General features: G+C 37.4%; 1 protein-coding gene and 1 long non-coding RNA gene across 2 annotated transcripts; one reads left to right on the top strand and one right to left on the bottom strand.

The window, feature by feature from the left end:
* Positions 1-682: 682 nt before the first annotated feature.
* LOC107194079 lies at positions 683-20,798 on the bottom strand. Its single transcript, XR_001516339.1, has 3 exons — positions 20,752-20,798; positions 20,351-20,435; positions 683-931 (listed from the first exon to the last, which is right to left on the bottom strand). It is a non-coding gene; the product is annotated as an uncharacterized LOC107194079 (long non-coding RNA).
* On the top strand, positions 11,453-17,764 carry LOC107194078 (facilitated trehalose transporter Tret1-2 homolog). The gene is made up of 5 exons (XM_015583642.1): positions 11,453-11,516; positions 14,167-14,514; positions 14,688-14,845; positions 15,260-15,718; positions 17,112-17,764. Exons 1-5 carry the CDS (start codon positions 11,460-11,462, stop codon positions 17,698-17,700), a joined length of 1,611 nt encoding a protein of 536 aa, XP_015439128.1. The 5' UTR covers positions 11,453-11,459; the 3' UTR covers positions 17,701-17,764.
* Positions 20,799-22,182: the final 1,384 nt, after the last annotated feature.

Raw genomic sequence — 22,182 nt, forward strand, 5'->3', positions numbered from 1 at the left:
GACCGTCATATTTGTTTAAAAGTCAAAATTGCTGACTTGCCAATACACTCTTACAACGATGATTAAAATGTTAGAAGTTATAACATTTAATAGTAATTGTAGTGTTGAATTAAAATCGTTCGCATAAATCGTCCCCCGACCGCCATTTTGAAATTCACGCGTCCTCGACGGTTCCCAATGTTCCCATCGTTCACATCCGTCAGATTTACAGAAAAAACGAGAACGCATCGTCGTCGTCGAATGACGAAAGAACGAATACCGACGGATAATTGAATAATCGTTCCGGGAAGAAAGGTATGTTCTCGTCACCGAAAGAAAGAAGAACGATCGACAGCTCGATGACGGCACCTTCGAGAGCGGAGAATTTATTGCCGGCGAAAAATCGGCTGGCGACACATTGACGGCGCGGAACATATTTTTAGTTGTCGTTCTTGCGAGAAATTCAAAGGGGAATACCGTGAATAATTCGACCGATCGACGAACAAAAGTTATTGTTTGTACAGACGGTTTCCAAACGGATCGATCGCAAGAATGAATGATCATTTAGGTATGTAAACGTGAATAGACATTACTGATGTAATTAACTGTAACAACAATTAGATTACGGATTTTATGATAAATGATATTTTATAGAGTGATTCGTAAAGACAAGAATGGCAAGCAAGAATTCTTTTTTACTCCCTTAAGCAGGTCATTTTGGTGCTTTTGTATCTCCCTAAATTTTTCATAACTGGGGTTTTTTGATTATACCCACAGCAAAGAATTATTATAAAATGCGCAAATTAATTGTATTACATTAGCAGCCCTTCAAAACAATCCAAAAGAAATTATTCATTTCAACCGTCTAATTTCCATGTACAGACACTTCTCTCGATTATCGTCCCGAACTTCAGTCCCTCGTAAATTCGTATTTTCCCCGAAGCCCGAGTCTCTGTAACAAAAAGAATTTCATTTTCAATACTGTTATTACAAAATAAAAATATTATCGTTTCATGTGAAATACATAGTAATTTCAAATACCTAATTGACTAAAACAAAAATTTGTATACATATATCTTGTAAGTAGCATTCGTGCGATCAATTTTTCTGTGTATATGAGTTCGAAAGGTAAACTTATGCAAACTGTAAACTTTCGAGAGTGATTTGCAGTATGTCTATGCAGTAGTCTAATATGTATATAAGAAAAGAAAATTGCCTCAGTTCATTTACGTAACGAAAATACCGTGTACACGAAAATACCTGTACACCGGATGTGATTCTGCTCGGCACGTGTCCGGTGACACATGGATCGTACCGTCGCCGGTGGATCATCGTACACCATTATTTCGACCGATTACGCGATCGTCGTTGGATCGGGAGATTTTGTTTTCTTCCTGTTCGAGGTCGAATATGGACTTCTTATCGTGAATTACATTCGGCTGGGACTTGTGGCAGGTAATCGTGCAGTTTCAGTGCAAATGTTTGTCCTTTTTTTTGTTCATTTTTTAAAAATCTTATTCTGGGTGTAATAACGTTATTATTTTCATTACGGTTTGTTAACGTTAGAATCATTTTGGAGATCGATTAAATCGATATTAATCTAGGAATTATTTCAAACGATTAGAAAATAAAATTGCATTATTTGAAATAATATTTCAAATAATATATTCTTCATTCAATAATAAATAATATTATTTCAGATATGGTTACAGGCATGGAAATAAATAGGAAATAAAATATTATGTTATTTGAAGTAATATTTTAAATAAATAATATCATTTCAGAAGTGACCAGGTCTGTTTACCATGTGTTATTAGCATACGTGCGAGGATAGAGACCGCAGGGGGTAACACTACGCGATCTCGAGGTCTACAAGTGTCCTTTTTGTTTTATCGGCCACTTGTTATCCCTTTACGATCGTTCCTCCGGGTCAGAGTTACGTTATACGATCGCAGGGACCTTCGAGATCAGTTTCTGACCCAAGGAGAGGATCTCCTCTTTCCCCACCGACCTGAAGATCCATTTCAAAGACTAAATTTCCAATTTTATGCATGAATAACGTAAGGACACTACTGTCTAAAACTAAACATAATTAACGCCTTTTACCTCAAGTAATTAACTAATTAACGATGGTTATTTAATAGGTATGACGGTGGTATATAACCAAATTAGATACAAAAAAAAGAAAATATATATACAGAGAAATAAAAGAAAAACAATAAGAAAAAATTGAAGAAATTTCGACCGTGAGCTCATCTGAACGTGTTATTGTAAGTGTTGCTAATAATGCAAACAAGTGGTCGACGCGACCGTGAATAATAAAAAAGAAGAAAAAAAAACATTTCGCTGGTAATAATATTCCATTTACATATATGAACGTTCGTGGTCGACCGATGACGAGTCTGTAAAATAATCGAACGGTGCGCCGCGTGGTTTTCACGGAAGAAAGTCACGCGTTTGTTCAAGTGTTCGTGAAAGAAAATTCAGCACGATGATCGAATCCATATTGTAGTCGGTTCACGGTCGACGACGTGATCGAGTCACTTTCCCATGAGTCAGATCGCGAATGAAATTCGAAACAGAGCAGCGCAACGGGCTCGATCGATCCGCGCCGACGAGAAGTCTGCGGGGATTAATGTATGGAAATGTAAATCCTGCGTGTGTGTGTGTGTGGATCGAGTCGAAATTGACATTAATGTAACACCGATCTAAACGGAGATAGCGATGATTCCTTGACGGTGCTTAGCATAAAATCATAACGAAGAATTGTTGGTGGACTTGCCTGGGCTTAGATAAAAATTATTGTTAACGACATCGAACGGTATAATCCTTTATGAGTCGAGTTATTGATCTGTTCGTGCAGTATAGAGGATATTTTTCTGTATTAGTTTTGCTACGAAATGATTTAAGGGACATGTGTTGAAGTGTATATTAGGCTTAAGGGTGAATCACAATTTGGGATCGTTGATAGACACTTTTGTTCAGTGGATATTCACGATCGATTTGTAGGAATGAAGATCATATTCAAGTGGGTAGACGAGTTAAAGGTCAGCTGAAACTTCGAACAATTTCAACCTTCGATTTATAAATAGACATGTACTCAAGTGTATATTCTGCTTCAGTTTCCAATTTCAGTCTTCGAGTTACAATTAGACGTGTACTCAAGTGTATATTCGTCTTAAGTATCAATTCCAACTCCGATTTTTAAATAGACACACACGAGTGTATACTCAGCATAAGGATCAATTTCATCAGTCTTTAATAAACTCGTACCCAAGTGTACGTATATTCTTCTTCAGTATCAATTTCACTTTCAGCTTAAATATCAGTTGCAACTTCGACTTATAAATAAACATGTACCCAAGTGTATGTATATGTGTATACTCTGCTTCAGCATCAATTTCAATCGTAGAGTTACAATTAAACGTACAGCCAAGTGTATATTCAGTTTAAGTATCAGTTGCAACATCACAATTCATGACGATTTCCTATGCATGTACAGCGACGAGCAAACTCGGCTTCCTCTGAGGGAAAAGTAATAAGGTAGGTGAAGGGCCTCCAACCATTTAGCTTTCGGAGTTACTGAAATTTATGCTAAATTAACACTCGGTTTAACATTTATTTCAGTACTTGAAATAAATTTACTAAGTGGTAGGAGACGTTTCTTCTACACCACTGTTTCCTCTAATGCAGGGTTTCCCAAACTTTTTCTGCAATGGAACACTTCTATACTATAATATAAACATAAATATATGAATAAATAAAGCACTTAGTAACTTTGATGATAATACAGTTTGGGAAATCCTGCTCTAGTAGAAGTGGAGTTTGCTCGAGAGGGTACATACACTCACCTTAAACATCAACTCATATCTACGAAAAACTATCAAAACGCAGCGTATACGCAGCTTAAGATTAAAAAGTAGAAACCCACCGTCACCGATCAGACCACCCTCCTAATACATATCTGTAAACTTACAGCTCTTCTTCCTTCCATCGTGTACAATCGTCCGACTCAACGATCATTGTTATTTCAGTACTCTCTGGGCAACTTTGTAATTCTATAATTTTTATAATTTTTATAATTTCGATAATTTCGATAATTTTGATCGTTTTGATAATTTTATAATCGTGTGTCTCATTCCACGTCCTGTACATGTATACAAAATAGCATATTTCCCATTAAATACATAAATAAATAAATTGTACAGTCATAATCTGGCGTCGTCCCTCTTTCTTGTCGCCTGAAACCATTCCGTGATCACGTCGACGAGTGGAGAAAGAGAGAGACAGAGGAAAGAAAAAGTGTATCGAGAACATTGTTTCTCCATTCAGGAAACGCGGGCCCATTGACAACCGAGCGAAATTTAAAGCCGTTCCCTCTCGTCGAACTTGAGTTCCACGAGTCTGAACCGGGCCGTAACTCACCGCTCCTCGTTCGAAACGTCACTTTTTATCGCGACCGTGCGCAACAATCGCCGCCGCGTTGGAGGTCGTGCCTTTTGTCGCGGAATAGCATAATGGCACCTTTTACCCGGTAAACGGGGATAGAGAGACCGTACTGTACCATTTCGCGGACGCTGAATCGGAGCGTGATCGTCGGTTTTCTGGATCAACGAGCTGCTTTGTTGCGATATCTCGAAGTTATAGCAGCTTCGTGGACCATAATGTATTACATAGATCGCGTAGAAATTATTTAGCATAAATTATAGAAAAATGGCCCCTTTTATCCCCTTGACTCGCTTCAAGATTCCACGAAGAGGTTCTTTGCAAATGAGACTTCTGATCTGAGCGGTCCTTGTCCTCTTCTAGGCGGTATAAATAGTGAATTTCTAGGGAATTCTGGGAAATTTCAGATAAAATTGATGAAAAAGTTTATTTTAATGTGGACCTTGCTCCAATCTCTGAAGAAATGGAAAGGCTGATTCTTTTCAGTTCAAATAAAAAAGGAATCGACCGAATACGATGATTTACAGAAGTTCAGGAACAATTCCTGGTTCTTCGATAAAGAATATCTCGCCGATGGAATCTCACAAAATTGTCCATTAAACTCGTGAGATTGAAACAATCTACAGAACACAAGGTCCTTTGTTCTCCACTATCATTGCTCACGATTTCCGAGACTTCAAAAACATCTTAAGACGCGAAAATTGTGCAACGTCTTCAATATCCGACGAAAATTATTTCCAAGAAAAATTTAAAAACATATCGTCGTGTCCTTAAGCAGAGAGAGGCCATTGATAACGACTCGACCTAGAGGATACAAGAATCGAGGACGATGTTCCCACCGCCACGATGACTTTCTTCTCCTCAAATATAATTTTAACAAGCACACGACTCGTAAATTTTTTCGTTAGTTTGCCCAATAATCAAACGATCCTTTCGTAAATACTCGACGCTCGATTATTGTCTCGTACCTATTTCACGATCTAAGATTATTTCAGGGAAATTATTGCAATAATAGTAAAAAGAAATTTTCAGTAAGAATTGAAGAAGTTTCTATTTCATCTCTAACGTGGCTGCGACGTAACAAGATGGCGACTTCGTCGGCCACCGCTGTGTACTCTACTGTTCTTGTACACCAAATGACTTATTTCCCATTAAATAAATAAATAATAATAATAATATATGTTTCTCTATTTTATGGATATATCATACTAAAAGAAATATTTTAATTTAAAAATCACGCGTTAGCAGCATCTTCAAAATTTTATCTTGACAGCACACTATTCCCAGATAGCACATGACGTCTTAAAGACGTCTATTTTAGGTCTAAGGCGCCTTTACAACTGTGTTCACGAGAATCATACAAAAAATCTGACAACACTGATCGTGCTCGCGTTGTTCGTCAACGACGAGGTTATTGCTGGGTATAAAATCAACCAGGAATGCATATTTGCCTGTGTCAGAAGGTGAACGAATCGACGGGGACACGGGGATCGAGGGAATTTCCCGTGTTGGCGGGCAGGGAGACCAGGAGACCTCGAGACGGCCCTGGAAGGGCGCTTCGCGAACCACCGCCGTTTTCAGAAGAGAATCGGCGGCGGCGACGGCGTTCCCTCCCCCGGTGCGGACTATAAATGCGAACGCGCCGGCGAAAATCATCTCAGTGCCGAGTGTGAAAAAACTCGCAACGGACCAGACCACTTCTGTTAACGTAACGAGCTGCGACCAGCCGCGGGAAACACGTGCCCGATCTCGTCTGATCACGCGGGAACCAACGAACTGTCCTCTCGATCCTTGAAAAATATCGATCCTTGACAAATCTCAAATCTTAAAAAATATCCATCCTTGACAAATCTCAAATCTTAAAAAATATCCATCCTTGACAAATCTCAAATCTTAAAAAATATCCATCCTTGACAAATCTCAAATCTTAAAAAATATCCATCCTTGACAAATCTCAAATCTTAAAAAATATCCATCCTTGAATAATCTCAAATCTGAAAAAATCTCAAATCTTGAAAAAGTTCGATCCTTGAAACATCTAGATCCTTAAAAAATCTGGATATAAATTTTCCGTGACATCCTGCGACGTTCGTTTCGAGAATTCAGATCGCAGATTGTTTACTTTGGCAACGATAAAGGATATCCAGGACTCGATCTTGTGTCGACGAAGTGATCGTGAGATTTATTAGATTGTCCTCAACGTATCCTTACACGGAGACACGAGATCCGTAAAAGAAGTGTGTCTACGTTTATTTGTGAAGATTGGTGGATATGAACTGATCCGTACTCGTTAAAGACTTTTCGATCGATATGGAGGATCCAATGATCGCGGGAGTCGTTGGAATTTAGAAGTGGACACCTGTATTGAAACGCGGTTGTAGAGAGAGGTAGGTGCTTTTTATTAGAGAATAATCGTGATTTTACTATTCTATAAGTCTTTTGTGTGGTTTTGTGATTGAAAAATGTTTGGAAAGTTTGGGGAAAACTTGTGATGAATTTTCAGACTTTTCGACAGTGTGTTTGATTTGGCATGACGGAAGATATTGGGAATCGATCGTGAATACTGTCTCGATTGTGTGGACATTGAATTTTTCAATATTTCCTGTATAAACATTTTCCAATTTTGAACGTGGAAAACAAAATGTCAGAGCCCTTCAACGAAATATACGGTAACCGTGAATCTATTTCAAGCGGCCATATTTTTTCGCGCCAACGCAAGAAGATGGCACTTCCGTCCGCGTCTTTTCAAACCTTCCTGATACCACAAAAACCTTCTCTAGTTATTAAAAAGTTTGATCTTCTACATCGTGGAAGAATATACTTTTCGATCTGTTCATAGTTATAGATCGTTGATCATGAATGTTTGGAAAGACTGTTATATGTATCTAAAAAAACATGTAAATCATATTTCTCTCGATTATGTAGTTAAAAATATCTTTTAACACTAGAACTTCCTAAACAGTCAAAATAACTGGTTCATAAACTATTCTAGAAATGATTGAAATACAATCTAAACTATTCGTTTGTTCTCTAGACTTCCATATACTTGTATATTGTACCAAAGGGTTCATAACCCATTTATAAATAAATATTATTATTATTACTATTATTAAAACCACTGTAAAATTTTCGATCCCTATCTATTGTGATTAAAATAAAGACGGACCATTTATTTTCCATTTCCGAAGAAATATATCTCAGCAGGATCTCAGACATGGCATACTTGGTTCGTTTTTATTTCAACCACAATACATAAACAGTTGAAAATTCTACGATGGTTTTATAGTTACGCCACGTAGTGTATTTTCCCGAAAACGGAAGATTGTATATTTAATGAAAGCGTCCACGCAAAATGCAACTTGGCTTTGGCGAGCCGGTCTTCAACGACGATAAAAATAGCCGTGGTTTTGTAAACACGCCGACCAGCAGAAACAGAATCGTGTTCCGCGTCCTCTCGAATCAGAATAGATGAACAAACACATGACACCGAATCAACACAAGCCAGTCACGATCCCTGTTTACATGGATCGATGCACATTAACTCGTTACAGGTGAGAATCGTGTTTTTGAAAATCTGTCTACGTGCGTGATTAAAATCAAGGAGTAACGAGTGTATTAATTAAACGCAGAGTAAACACACAGACTGTGAATGTTCATGAACTATTTAACGGTGTTTGACGTGTAAATTCGTCATTACCCGAAAGGTAGACATTTCTTTATGGTAAGTATACTTGTCGAACACCGTTAAAGGTTTCGTATGTCGGTGATTATGAAAGTGGTACAAGTCAAATAACTAAAAAAGAAATAACGTTTTTCCTCGTATTTTATGTTATATCGATGGTTCGAAGTATAGATGGATACAGGATCGATAGATCGGTAGATCAATGGATGGATCGATCGATGGATCGATGGATAGATGAATCGATAGATCGCACGGTGTATTAAGGCGCCTAAAAGAACTGTTTCGTTGCGGTCGTGGTTGCGTTCACGACACGCAAAAAGAATGAACGTTGTTTCAGTTATTTGCCGCGGGAGCGAAAATGACTGATGACTTGTAACGTTTCGTAAGCGGGTCGGTTGCTTTATCACCATTGTGTTTTTGTTACGGCACTGGGAGGAGAATGTTTCTTCATAGAGGAAGTTGGTTTAAGCTGTTTTCAGCACGAGTCAAATTATTCGATTCCTTCGAATTACCGTAATTTTTTAATCTTAATGTAAAAAATTTGTTGAGCATCTTTGAGACCAAATAGGAGTAACGGTTTGAGTGACAGTAATTTTTTGAATCTTCTTCATATAAACAATGTTCCTTCGAACTTCTTTGAGCCCGCATAAGGTTCTCATGTTCGAGTCATTCAAATAACACCGTCTCATTTCCTGTACCATTAAATTCTCTGAATCACGTACGAATTAACGATAATTTTATCCGAAAACGAAACTCATCCGAGTTCATCCGATCTGGTAGCTCGAAAGCTCCTAACACGGTCGATTATGACTAGACTACGGATTTTATGCATTTATAGACGATTGGGGCCTGTGAAATACAATAAAAGAGAAAACTTTCATCGGATCCAACAATTTTTCTAGTTTTCCTGAACCCAATAAGATACTTATGAGAAGAAAGAAATTCTTACCATTGCTCTTGACTTTATTAATTACAGTAGAAAATGTCATTTTGCATAAAAATCCGCAGTTTAATTATGACATTCACGTATAAATCAATATTTTGAGTCAATATTTTGTGTCACCACTGAAACAATTCCCGATTAAACCGAACGCTGTTTACTCTCGAAACACAGGCTGCTCGAGCCGTTTTGCCGTTTTGTTGGGGATAATACACTTTTTGTATATATTTCGATACTGACTCAACTGTTCTCGATACGCGCAATCTGTGGGAATTAACGTATCCGTAATTACAAACATAATTACCGCAGCATTTGACATGATCCACTGTCCAGACACATTTTATGATCTAATGTTGTTATCAACGTTCCGTGTCTTCTCAATTCATTGGATATGATTTTCGCGTAAACAAACTTGCATTAATTCCTACGAGTTCCAAGAAGGGAAACTGTGATTCCGTTTCAAATCATTTTTGTTCGATTATGAAACGCCACAATTACAGTTTTATCATTTAACCGCGAACTTTCTGTATTTATAACACAGATAAAATAACGAGTGGAAGCAAAACACGACAAAATAATGTGCTTATAAATTGTTTAATTTATTTAACGATTGAAGACTCTATTGTGGTAAACGAACATCTACTTATAATTTCGAAGAGAACGTTTAATGCTAAATTGAACTTTTTAGTTCTCACGCAATACGTGTGCAAAATACTGAGGGTGATAGAGTGATTCTACCGAATTCTTACCGAACGGAAGTTACAAAATCTTTCCACCTGTGATTGGCTGCTCCCTTATAAATTTTAAAAAGTGTGTCTTAAAAAAAATTGATATCTAAAATTGTTCTCCTATCTACATAGGATTATTTTTTGTTTATTTCTTTAAACGGACAAGCAAAAGACCACCCATCGTGTTTGTTCCGCTGCTATCTACATTCTAAGTACCTATTGCAATTTTCGTAAGTGTTTGTCGACACGGGCGAACCGGTGCGCGACGAATAATTGAATAAACGTCCACGTTTAAATGATCCGTTTAAGGCCCGTTTAAAGGGAACCGCGTCTCGTGAGCGTTTTCTGAGTCACGGGACGATTATCTCGTTTCACGATTAGTCCCATCGGGTTGATTCACCGATGTCGCGACAACTACGTCTAGGCTATCCAACTGTGGACACTCAGAGAACTACATCGAAAACGAAGACTTATTATTTATTTATTTATTTATTTACAATAAACAATGTATTTTTAGGGACACATAGGTGGTACAGGATTCATATACAGGGTGTTCCGCTTAAAACATACCACCTAAATACCTTTTATAGAAACATTATTTACGTAATTTAAATGGTTTCGAAAGACGAATCGGATGGCGGTAAACACTTTTTACGAGTGTTATTTTTTAACGGTTTTTTCAAGGCCTAGAACTGAAAATCGCAAAACTTTTTATCTGTTGAACAGTGTAAACAAAGCTTGACCGATACTATCATCTTGGTCTCCATCGGGCAAAATTCTCAAACGCAGGCCACCGTAATTACCAAGATCGTCGGTGTTCAGCCAGCAGAGAGTCGCGATAATGCCGATTTGACGCGCAGATTCGCGATTGTCTTCGACGTAGGCCACCGGCAAGCAGTTGTTTTTTTGCTCGAAGCAACACGTCGCGAATGACTCGAAAAAAAAAATAAAAAAAAAAACTGCTTCGAGACACGAAGTCATTCTCGAAACAAATGAGCATGATACCGCGATTAACTTGTCGCGAAATGTAAAGGAAACACATACATACTTTGTTCTTTGAACAAACAATCCACTCGTATCGTTGAACGTCTCGTGATTTTTGGCCGAATTCGAACAGGAGGAAGTATACAATTCGATGTGTATTTATGTATTTCTTTTTTTTTTTTATGTATGGGAACCCGGGGTTAAAAGTAACAGGGCTAATAATTTTTAAAATAAAAGCGATAGCGTTATGATAACAAATAATTTCTAAATTCTGATAATTATTTATTATGATAATTAATTGATCTTATTAAAAAGATAATGTTATGTAAGTAGATCCCTTTAAGTTTTCGCTTCATGGTTACTGCACAACTGATAAGGAGGACCATTTTACGTTTTAAATAATAGAATTTTTTTCCAAAAATGTGGACCGACTTCGAAATACACTAAAGCGTAATAAATTTCTTCCACATTGTTTGAATAAAAATTTTTCGTTGGATCGCGGGACGGGATATCGGAGCAACATTTAACTGCTTCGGAGAAGGAAAAAACAGTTGGAAAACTGTTTGATTACTCTATTCTCCGGAGAAAACACGTTCAGATAAGATTCTATTCTCGAGTATTAAATCTACGATGAAATGTACTTTTTTTTTCTTTCCTCTCTTTGTATTATAGATACCGGATAGAGCGCACCTCGAATAAGATGATCACGCGGGTGAAGCTATGGTGGAAGCTCCTTCATTCCGGCCAGCAGAAAGGCGTAAGAAAATTATAACTGTATTTATATTAGATCGTCCGGAAAATGTGTAGTGTTTCGAGCACAAAGTGTCTTTATTTTCACTGGCTGAAGTTAGAGTCGTTTAAATTTATCCATGGGCGTAGCCAGGGGTTGGAAAAAAGTGGCTTTTGCCCCACCCTACAAGAAAAAAAATTAGATTTTGCCCTATGGTTACAAAATTTTTGCGTAAAATTTAATATTGCAGTATAATTGGAAACATGACCAACAGCCTCTATTAACAAAACGCATACATTTTCAACGAGTTAACAGGTTAAATACTTTTACAAAAACTTTTTCCGAGAAATGAAATATTTAATTTCCAAAAGTACACGTATGGATGTATAAAAAAAAATTAAAGAAATTGTTGTTTAATTTTATGTAGGATAAATTTTAAATTTTGAAGATTTATGTATTTTATGTATTTTAACCACCCTTAACCAAGGGAGCCCTCAAAGGTTCGATAGTATCGATTAATCCGGGCCTGCCAGTTATGGAACAATTTTAGTTTTATATTTTACAGGTTCTATTCAAATAAAAACTTTTGTTTACCTACACTCGTAGAGAACATTTTCTAAAAAAAGTTCCATGGTCCATGTTTTAAATAGAACTGATTAAAAAGTAGCATAACTTTTTCGATCTCTGCTATGTACACCTTATGGCACAGTGTCTGCGAGTCGCAGTAAATCATCTTCATTACATAATTCCCGAGCAAAGACGCTCGATCGTTAGCAACCGGGCAAATTGCTCTCCGGTTAATTGTCACCTGTGTCATCACTGATTCACCTGTGTATGTATAGAACGCACCTGTTGTATGTGTGTATGCGCCGGGAGTAGCTCGTCCTTTGGCAACGTCTTATCGTGCCGCTATCGGGCCGCAGATAAATTCGATTTGATTCAGGCTACCGAAAGGCTCGCGGTAGTTCATGATCCACAGTGTTCGATCATCGTCCGTGGGGGGCGAAAGTGGTTCTTCTGGTACACGTCGTGCATCAACGGAGCAATGGAATCGCGGAAGAGCCAAGAACAACGTGGATTATCCGGCGAGGGGAATGGGAACCGTTGCAAAAGCGTACGCGGCTGTAACAAAAATAATCGTGTGCACACACGGAACAACGAAACGATACCAATCTGTCCGGAAATTATCGCGCATTCGACCATCGTACATGGATAGATTCGTTTTATCGTAGAATTCTGTTTTCTGTTTGGAAATTGAAATAGGGGTGGAGGTTTCGAAATGTTGCCATTGAAAGCATCATCTGGTTTCCCAATTTCAAAGGACTTTCATGTATTTTTCCGTTAATCTGTTTTCCAAATTTCAAAGGAGTTTCCATCGATTTTCCAATTTCGAAGGACCTTTTGGTGTATTTTCCCAATTGGAAGGACTTTCATCTAATTTCCCAATTGCAAAGGATTTTCATCTACTTTCCCAATTTCAAAGGACTTTCATCTATGTTTCCTATGTAGCTACAGATGTGTGTCAATAAATCATCTTCAAGTATTTGTAATATTAATACAATATTATTATATTATTAACATAACATAGACCATCGTGTCGATCAATTTCAATATTCCAAAACGATTGCATACCCATTTATTTATGGGTCTTCAAAGATCGTTTCCCCACAAAATAACAATTGTATTAATTGTCATCCTTCTTCTCCTCTACCCTGTAACTCTCCTTGATCAATCGATCCCCAAATATCAATCAACTGAAACTGAACGTTTCAGCAAGAAACAAATGTCCCACCTTTGAATTCACCGTATACCCTCCCACAAACAATTGATAATATTCCACACAGGGGGGAGAGGAGTGGGGTGTTATGCAACTGCAACAAAGAAACCAGTCCATGAACTATTCAAACGACGTTGCACACCGATAAAACAAATACTTCCCAAGCTAGACCGAACTGAGTCAACGTTCAGTTCTCAACCCCAGACCGACGCGTAAGAAATAACGTACAAAAGAAAAGTGTTGTGTCGTAAAATGCGTGGGTTGAACAGAAGATCGTTTAAGGTGTGCGCACAACGGATGCTGAATACAAATAAGAACGAAAGAATCCAATAAAAAATTCCAATTTCAAACGTTCTGAATATTGTTTGAACGGACCTGGAAACCATTACACTCGTTCAATACGTTCGAAAATGATGAAACTAAACACGGTTTTTCGTGTTAATTGACCCACAAGGACACGGGAGTCGTATTTCGTACGGCACCGGTATGAAAAAGTCGTGGATTTCTGTAAGTTTTTTTACCTGAAAAATGTGATTTTTCATCCTAATTATCTACCATTAAAAATAGACCATTATTAAATTAAAAGAATAAGCAAAAAATCTTGTTGCTACTTTTTCAAATTACGAAAAAAGAAATATGTATTCGCAGTCCATGTCCTTGAGGGTTAAAGTTAATGAACACGATACTTCTTCTAGTTTCTTTCCCTGCACGTTGTAACGTCTAATTTTTTAGACATGAAGTTCAGTTCCATTCAGTGTCAAATCATCTCAGGAACCCCTCGTTTCCGGGAGTCGAAGATATTTTTGGACACCCTGAATATGACCCCTTATGAAATCGACAATGATCGACAACACGTGACGTAATGTATCATATCCCTTCAAGCCTGATTTCTAATTTCAGATACTCGCAGGATTAGCCGCGCATTCGGGGCAGGTGTCAGTCGGTCTGGGCCAAGGTTTCAGCGCGATCCTGATCCCTCAACTACTGCAAACCCATTTCGCAGACGTATCCGAGACGTCCTGGATAGCATCGTTAGGGGTCGTCTCCAATCCCCTAGGATCTTTAGTCGCTGGCCTATGCTCGGAATGGTTCGGAAGAAGATCAGCCATTGCCTTAGCAAGTTTACCACACGCGGCTGGCTGGCTGCTGATAGCATTATCGACGAACGTGCCCATGCTATACGCTGGCAGATTCATCAGCGGTATCGGCATGGGCATGGCGAACGGCCTCTACCTTTACGTCAGCGAGGTGTGTAATCGTTTTTGCACTTTCACGCAGTCACAAATCAGTGAATAATGAAATTCACTAAGGTCACATTAACCTTTACCCAGACACCATATGACGCCTTGAAGACGTCCATTTTTCACTGTATTGAAATATCAATTAGTAAGTGAACTAAAAAGCTTATTCAATCTCCTTAGACTGCGGCACCGAATCAAAGAGCCTGGCTGGGAAGCTGTGGCCCAGTCTTAGTCTCCGTTGGTGTCCTAATGATCTACACGTTAGGAGCGTTAACCACGTGGCAGAGAGCTGCAGCGATCAGCATCGGACCAACGATACTTTCCTTAGCACTGATTCGGTAAATACCAAAAAAAAAAAAAATTCAACGAAACGCGTGCAATGTGAATTTAACCACGTCAGACTTCTACACTATGTGGCATAACTATAAAATCACTCTAAAATTTTTAATTCTTGTATGCTGTGGTTAGCATAAAAACCACTTTCTTCTAGCATTTTTTGGAGCACCATTTCGGATTCTGTTCAAATTTCGATATTTTATCTTTAGTAATATATAAACGTATCTCGAAGGATTTAAAAAAATTTTGCAAATTGTTGATTTTACAGTTCAGTTCTTCGTGAAATCAACACTTTTCAAAATTTTCAAAAATCCTTCGAGATACGTTTATATATCGCTAAAGCCTACAACATATCGAAAGTTGAACGAAATCCAAAATGGAATGACATGTAAAACTGAATATTCTGTCCACCTCAGTATGATCCCAGAGACTCCAGAATGGCTGGTGGCCAGAGGCCGAAACGATGAAGCAAAACAATCCCTACTATGGCTACGAGGACCTGGTTCCACGACTGACAAGGAATACGAAGAACTCTGCGAGACGAACTTGAAACGAGAGAAAAAAAAGGAGAGCGTTGTCAAAGCTCTTCACACGCCAAGTGTTTGGAAGCCGTTCCTGATCCTCTTAACTTTCTTCGCCCTGCAACAAATGTCTGGGATCTATATAATCCTCTTTTACGCCGTCAACGTTCTCGAAGATATCGATATCAATATCGATATCAATGAGTACACAGCTAGTGTTGGGATCGGCGTGATCAGATTGTTCGCCTCGATCGCCGGTGCTGGATTGGCGAATAGCTTTGGCAGGAAAGTACTGGCCTTCGTGAGCGGCCTAGGAATGGCGATCTCGGCCGTAGGCGTTGCGCTGACCTTCAGGTACGCATTGTTATTTAATTAGAACTTCAATTAAAGCAGCGAAACAACAATACCGAAACAGTAGTTGTTCAGACACTGGGAGCTATTTCGCGAGTTCGGTTCTGCTGTGTCCCGATGCAATATCGATGACACAGCGGCTGTCATGAATATACCAACCTTTAAAATTTACGTATCCTGCCCTTAGGGACATAAATTACACCATAATGCTACATTTTACTAGTAGATAGTAGCGTGGAAATAAGCATTGAAAAACAGTTCCGATAATAAATGATAGAAATGATATATTTGTTAATTGTACATGAACTGTTGCACTTAAAAAAAATCTAAGGGCCTACAGCTGTAGTGCTCTTCGAGCCATTTATCTTTCTCCTTTGGCATTTTTTCATAAATGCATTAATAACGGAATTATAACCTAGAACAATTTCTCGAACCACCCTGTACACGAAATATTGATTGCACCGACACTTATAGTTATTTAACCTACTAATCACCATAAATTATAATTTATTATCGCAACTGTTTTTCAATGCTTATTTTCCACGACATTATCTACCAGTAAAAAGTAACATTATTGTGTAATTTATTTCCGTAAGGTCTGAATAAGTTAAGCGGTTGGTATATTTATGACATGTACTAATTTTCAGTCGTTTCTGTCGTGTCCTGATACAATACCAACGATATCATTGCAATTTGTAGCTCTCTACACACTCTATGACTAAAATAGCCGTAAAATAGGCGTCTTGAAGGCGTCATGTGCCGTCTGGGTAATAATTCAGAATGTTCACTAGCTAATACCAATGTCACTGATCTTCGAAGATACTCTAAAAGATTTTCGAAAGCACAAGAAATTCAATTCCCACCAGACTCTAATCAACATTATCCTGTCATAGATAAACATACGGAAACAAGCGCGATGATTGATTCCTCAAATAGAAAAAAAAAAACCTTACAATCGTCGATTCCTGAGAAAAAAGAGCCCCAATTCACATGTCTAACTCACGGACTCCTGGAAGAGATAATCATTCCCGATCGATATGTAGATCAGTGAGCACATAAAGCCACTAGGACGTTTCCTCTCCTTGACACCCATCAGACGCATCTTAAGCGGCATATGCACTTGGCAATTTTTTCGTAAATGAAACTTTTACATTATAATAAAATATAGTAAATGGTCAGAAATTTTGTTGTTATAAACAAATTATATTTTGGACAATTTGTTAGCACGGTGTTTATACGGTCAACTACAGTTGAAACCACTAGGTTGTTCAACCAAAAGTGGACCAACGGGTGAATTTTAGAACAATTAAAAGTCGTTTCAACTTGGTCGGCTGATCAAAAAGTTGCCTAGTGTAAACGCAGCTTTACTGACACAGTTTGCGGGAATGTTTCACAGGTTCAAATTACCGTCGATAGTGTCCTTGGTGTGCATTGGAGGCCACGTGGGATCCTCGATGTTAGGATATCTTACGCTTCCGTGGGTGATGACCTCGGAACTGTATCCTCTTCGGTTCAGAGGACCTCTGGGCGGCATCACCACCAGTCTGGCCCAATTGTTAACATTTGGAACGATTAAACTATATCCAAATCTTAGTTACATAGCTGGTATCGAGGGAATTATGTGGACATTTGCTGGCGCAAGCATCTTGGGGACATTATTTGCCGCCACGATTCTACCTGAGACCAGAGGTCGAAGTTTGGATCAGATAGAAAGCACCTTCTCTAACAAACCAGGACAAAATAATAGTGCTCAGACATTGCCAACCGTGTCCACGCAGTCGAGGAACATCACTTTAAAGAAATTCGCGTCAATCTCCGAGGAGAAACATACGAACATGATGGACAATGTGTACACTTATGATAATTTCTGTTTGGACCTGTCTCACGATGATGCTGCGAAAACTACGAAGGATTCGAGAAGAGAATCTGACGGAACGAACGACAACAGTGTTCATACTATCTCACTGGAACATGTTTATATCTGACGAAATAGATAAGAATTTGTTCTTGCGTGTCTAAACCAAAGCAAAACAGTTGTGGCTGTTAATGTGTCCCCCTGTCAGAGTTTGGCATTATTTTTTGATGAAAAATTATTTTCATACAAAATTATTTAGATACAAAATTACTTAGGTACAAAATTATTTAGACAAAAAATTATTTAGATAAAAAATTATTTGAATAAGGATTCGAATAAGAGTAACTTTATCTTTATTGGTTATTGAAAGTTCGAATGAAAAACAGTATGTTTATTCGACGAGCACCGAATAAATAAATTTATTCATTCGAGGCTCGTCGAATAGAGATATGTTGTTTTATTCGAAATTTGTATTTGGCTAAAAATTTTGCCCAACTCTGTTCCCTGTCAAGTTGGACCAATCGGAACTAATAGAGTGTAAGATCTACCTTGAATCAATAAAGGTCGCAAGTATTTTTTTTCTAGTGGAAGTATTACGAGTCTTTTGTAGGAAGGACTAGAAAAAAATCTCTGTTTGCAAAAGACTATATTTATAGTTGTTAATTTGTGGTTAGTTACTGGCACCATGGGAAGGACAAACATTTCGCAGACGATGATTTCTTGTGGGGTTCTCCTGACTTTTTTGTGATATTCCGATACTGATGACAATACCACGTATTTATTGAATGATCTATACTTGACCGACTCAATTCAGTATTAACGAACATTCCTATGCCTCTTTATTTTTTTTTAAACGTGTTCTTCATAAAAGCCATTACATAACATTGTGTTTGGGTCGCGTGATCCCCCAGAGAGACTTTATATGGAATGAGAACTTTTTCAATTGTGAGTGACTTGTGTTGTTTTGATAAAGAAAAAGTGCAATTGCGAGTATATATGGTACAGGAATGATGAGAATTTCTTTTTAATGCTGTCATTGTTAACCCTTCAAGTGTTTCATTTCATTTTGGAAACGTGCACTTGTGTGCTTAATTATTTTTAAGCTATGACGAGCATACTCGAAAAAAGAACAAAGTACATGTAAATGCATTTGCTGTGAAATTTAAATAAATTCGAAAAAAAATTACGAAATTACTCTTGCAACTTGATCGGCATCTATTGTCAAAAGAAAAGTCACTGACTTATCAGACAGCCCTCGTATATTATATACTGCTGCATATTTCATTTTTTTTCGAGTGATTTTTCTGTCTTTTTTTTTTGTCTAAAAATATTCTAAAATGTATTAAAACTGCGAATATGTTTTTTGTTTTACCTAAATTTTACTTTAAATAGCAAATGCAATTTTTTTTGTTTAATGACGAGTTTGTTCGTTATTAAACAAAAAAATGCCATCTTTTCACGACAAGTATACTCGATATAAACATCAAAAGGGTTAAAATAGAAAAAGGAAGCGTGGACATGAGGGGATCATTTTAGTATTACGGAATGTCTATAATATAAGTACCACGCGGGTCCGTTTATACTGTTTATATGTATACCTCAGATAGCACATGACGCCTTGAAGACGACTTAAAGACGCCTTAGACCTAAAATAGCCGTAAAATAGCCGTCTTTAAGGCGTCATGTCTGGGATAGACTGGTATTTATATTTATACGGATATTTGTATGTTGTACATTGTTAACACGTTTTTTGTTGTCATTGAATTATGTAACTCATAATATTTGTACATATATAGAATACTGTTAAAGCAACTTGTATATATAATGTTATTTGATATTGTGCAATACATCGAATATATTATTTTTTCCAGAAAACAGAGTAGTTTTTGTTATAAAATATACACATCGACGTTTCCGTCATTCAAAGAAGAGAGATTTAACGAGTAACATTTGCCATTATCGTGATTCATTACTGTTTTAGGCGTTCTAGCCTCAACATTCCAGATTTCTTTTAAAAACAATTGAAAATCAGCGGATTTTTCGACTTTCAAGCCATCTTTACATGTATCTACGTAGTGCTACGATTACAACTGTGTCGGTATCCTACTCAAATGGTAACAAAAATTTTTCAAGTCGCCAAAAATCTTTCTCGCAGTCATTTTAGTCAAAAACAACCTATTTCGAAAATTTCATCCAATTCGGTGCATGGAGGTTTTCGGAAGTACAGCCAATATTTATTAAAGAAGATTTATCGTTATTAAAAATATTGATCGAAAGAAAAGCTTTTTTTCTCACTCACAATTGTATCGATAAAGAAATTTTTCTTATCACTGTTGCTTTTACGCTAAAAACCAGTGTTAGTGCGCCACCGAACTGTAAAACGTGGTACTAATTGGATAGTAGCTTAAGCGTTATGCCATAGATGACACTACATGAACTGTAAACTGCGCGAAACCGAATGAAAATGCAAATACGATGATGATTCCATAAAGACAAATACGTAAAATTATTAATATTAAAACAATATCGCGACCGAGTAAATTACGAGTACTTTAAATTTAAATGTCGAAGTATTGTCGTTTAAATTTTCTAACGGTCAGAGAAGCATATTGGATGCTCCCACTGCGCAGTTGAATTCAAACTGTTTCACGAAAGAATTCTCGTTTGATCTTTACACAACAAATCACGAAACAACGATCACGCTCACGGCCATACACAATAAAAATACCGTAAAATAAAAATTTGTAGTGAAATGTCATCTATTTATTGTTATAACTTACCATAGTTGACCAATTTCCCGCTGAATTGCGTCTGAAGGCAGTCAACGGTCATGACGTCGGTGACAGATTCTGTCCTGTAGGAATTCTGAAGAAGAAAATAAACGTTAATCCTAAGTTGTCATACGAAATTAACAATGGCAGAGTAACAACGAAACAATTATTGACTCGAGAACATCTCCGAAAGGTTGCAAATTGAACAAAAACTGCGTAAATATGTACTAATAATTGATACGGGGTGAATAACGAATGTCATAAAGACCGATTCACTTTCTCCCGCAATACCGAATTAATTTACAATTATTCACACTGAATTAAATAAATATTAAACGAAGGTAATGATAGAGAGCTAATGACGGTACTAATAGTATAAATGTTTCGGAATAGAAGGTAATAATACGTACTTCACCACGAGCGAGGTCACTTCACGTCTTATCACTCACACTTCCCCGACACGAATGACCCTTAGGCTGTTTTTGACTAGGCGCTATCGGTGGATTCGGTTATCCTACGGTGGTCGTGATTGGTCGATCGGTAGGTGTACTTCGCCCACCCCCCTCCCAGTCCATTCCATTTTCTGTTTCAACGAAATAGAATATTCACCACCGTATTATATTTCAGAATAACATTGTTATTATACGCACCAAAGGTAACGGCCAATGACCCAGAAAACTGGAAAACCGAGGCACAAGGACAATTTCGCAGATGTCCCTTGGCTGTAAACAATTCCAAAGCCATATGTTTTGTGCCTCTGGTTGACCAATTTTCGAAAACTTGAATTTTCATACTCAGGAAAATGGAAAGTACAAAAGACAATCGTATAAAAATAAATCGTAACGTCGTTTATTGATTACAAATGGTCATGTAGTACAGATGCACGATATTGGCAGTAGCTCTTAAATTATAGCGCGATTTCGATGTGGTACAGTATTAAATTCCGCTGGAACTCACGTAATATACGTATGTGTATATATGTCACGGTTGATGGTATTGAAAAATATTTATCAATATGTACAACAGACACTGCTTTAATATCTTTCAGAGAAAAATAATGTATCTGAGTCCTCGCGCGTTTCGCATAAACTACGTACAAAATCGGAGATTGCTTCGTACTATTTTAAATATATCTATCGTTCCGCTCCTTTGCTTAAGCGATTATTGCAATACCAGTATGTACAATAAAAATACATATTTCGTGTGCACGATATGATTCAAGACCTGTTCCAATCGTTCCGACATATATATATATATATATATAAAAAAAACGAATAGCTTACTGAGCATTCTAGGTGTTATTTATGCGTCCATAATGGAACTAAGGTGTATTTGTAACATGTACTATGGATGTATACGCGTTTATTGCATTAATAAAGATTAATAAAGCTTCTTAATAAAGGGAATAAATTTCCATTGAATACTTTTGTTTGTAAATTAGTCGATAAAAATATGAGTCTGCATAAACATCCAAAGTTTAATAATAAGTAGAGAAGTAACAACGTGTAACGACTGTCAGAAACGCATATCTGATGGCAATACAATACGAAAACCCCAGTATTCACTAATACAATTTAGACAGTGCTCAAATCAGTGTCATTTAATCAACAGAAAGATGAACCCTTCAGAGGCCATATTTAGAATTAATTTAAATAGAATAAAATTAATTTCATAATCACAGTCAATTAATTAACGACAATAGTATTCCGTGGTATAACGTATAACAGAAGAAACAAATTCAAGTAGAAGAAAGAAAAGAAGGCAGTAATATGTATCTACGGTATAGATAATGTCTGAAGAGGACCCCACCCCTCGACTGGTATAAAAAGGGACGCACTGCC

The sequence above is a fragment of the Dufourea novaeangliae genome, unplaced genomic scaffold (genome assembly GCF_001272555.1).
Source record: "Dufourea novaeangliae isolate 0120121106 unplaced genomic scaffold, ASM127255v1 scaffold21, whole genome shotgun sequence".
NCBI lineage: Eukaryota > Metazoa > Arthropoda > Insecta > Hymenoptera > Halictidae > Dufourea > Dufourea novaeangliae.

Coding starts and splice junctions, on each gene's coding strand:
- LOC107194078 (XM_015583642.1), top strand. CDS start 11,460: ATGATCACGCGGGTGAAGCTATGGTGGAAGCTCCTTCATTCCGGCCAG. Junction 11,517..14,166: donor ATTCCGGCCAGCAGAAAGGC/GTAAGAAAATTA, acceptor TTCTAATTTCAG/ATACTCGCAGGATTAGCCGC. Junction 15,719..17,111: donor GGCGTTGCGCTGACCTTCAG/GTACGCATTGTT, acceptor AATGTTTCACAG/GTTCAAATTACCGTCGATAG.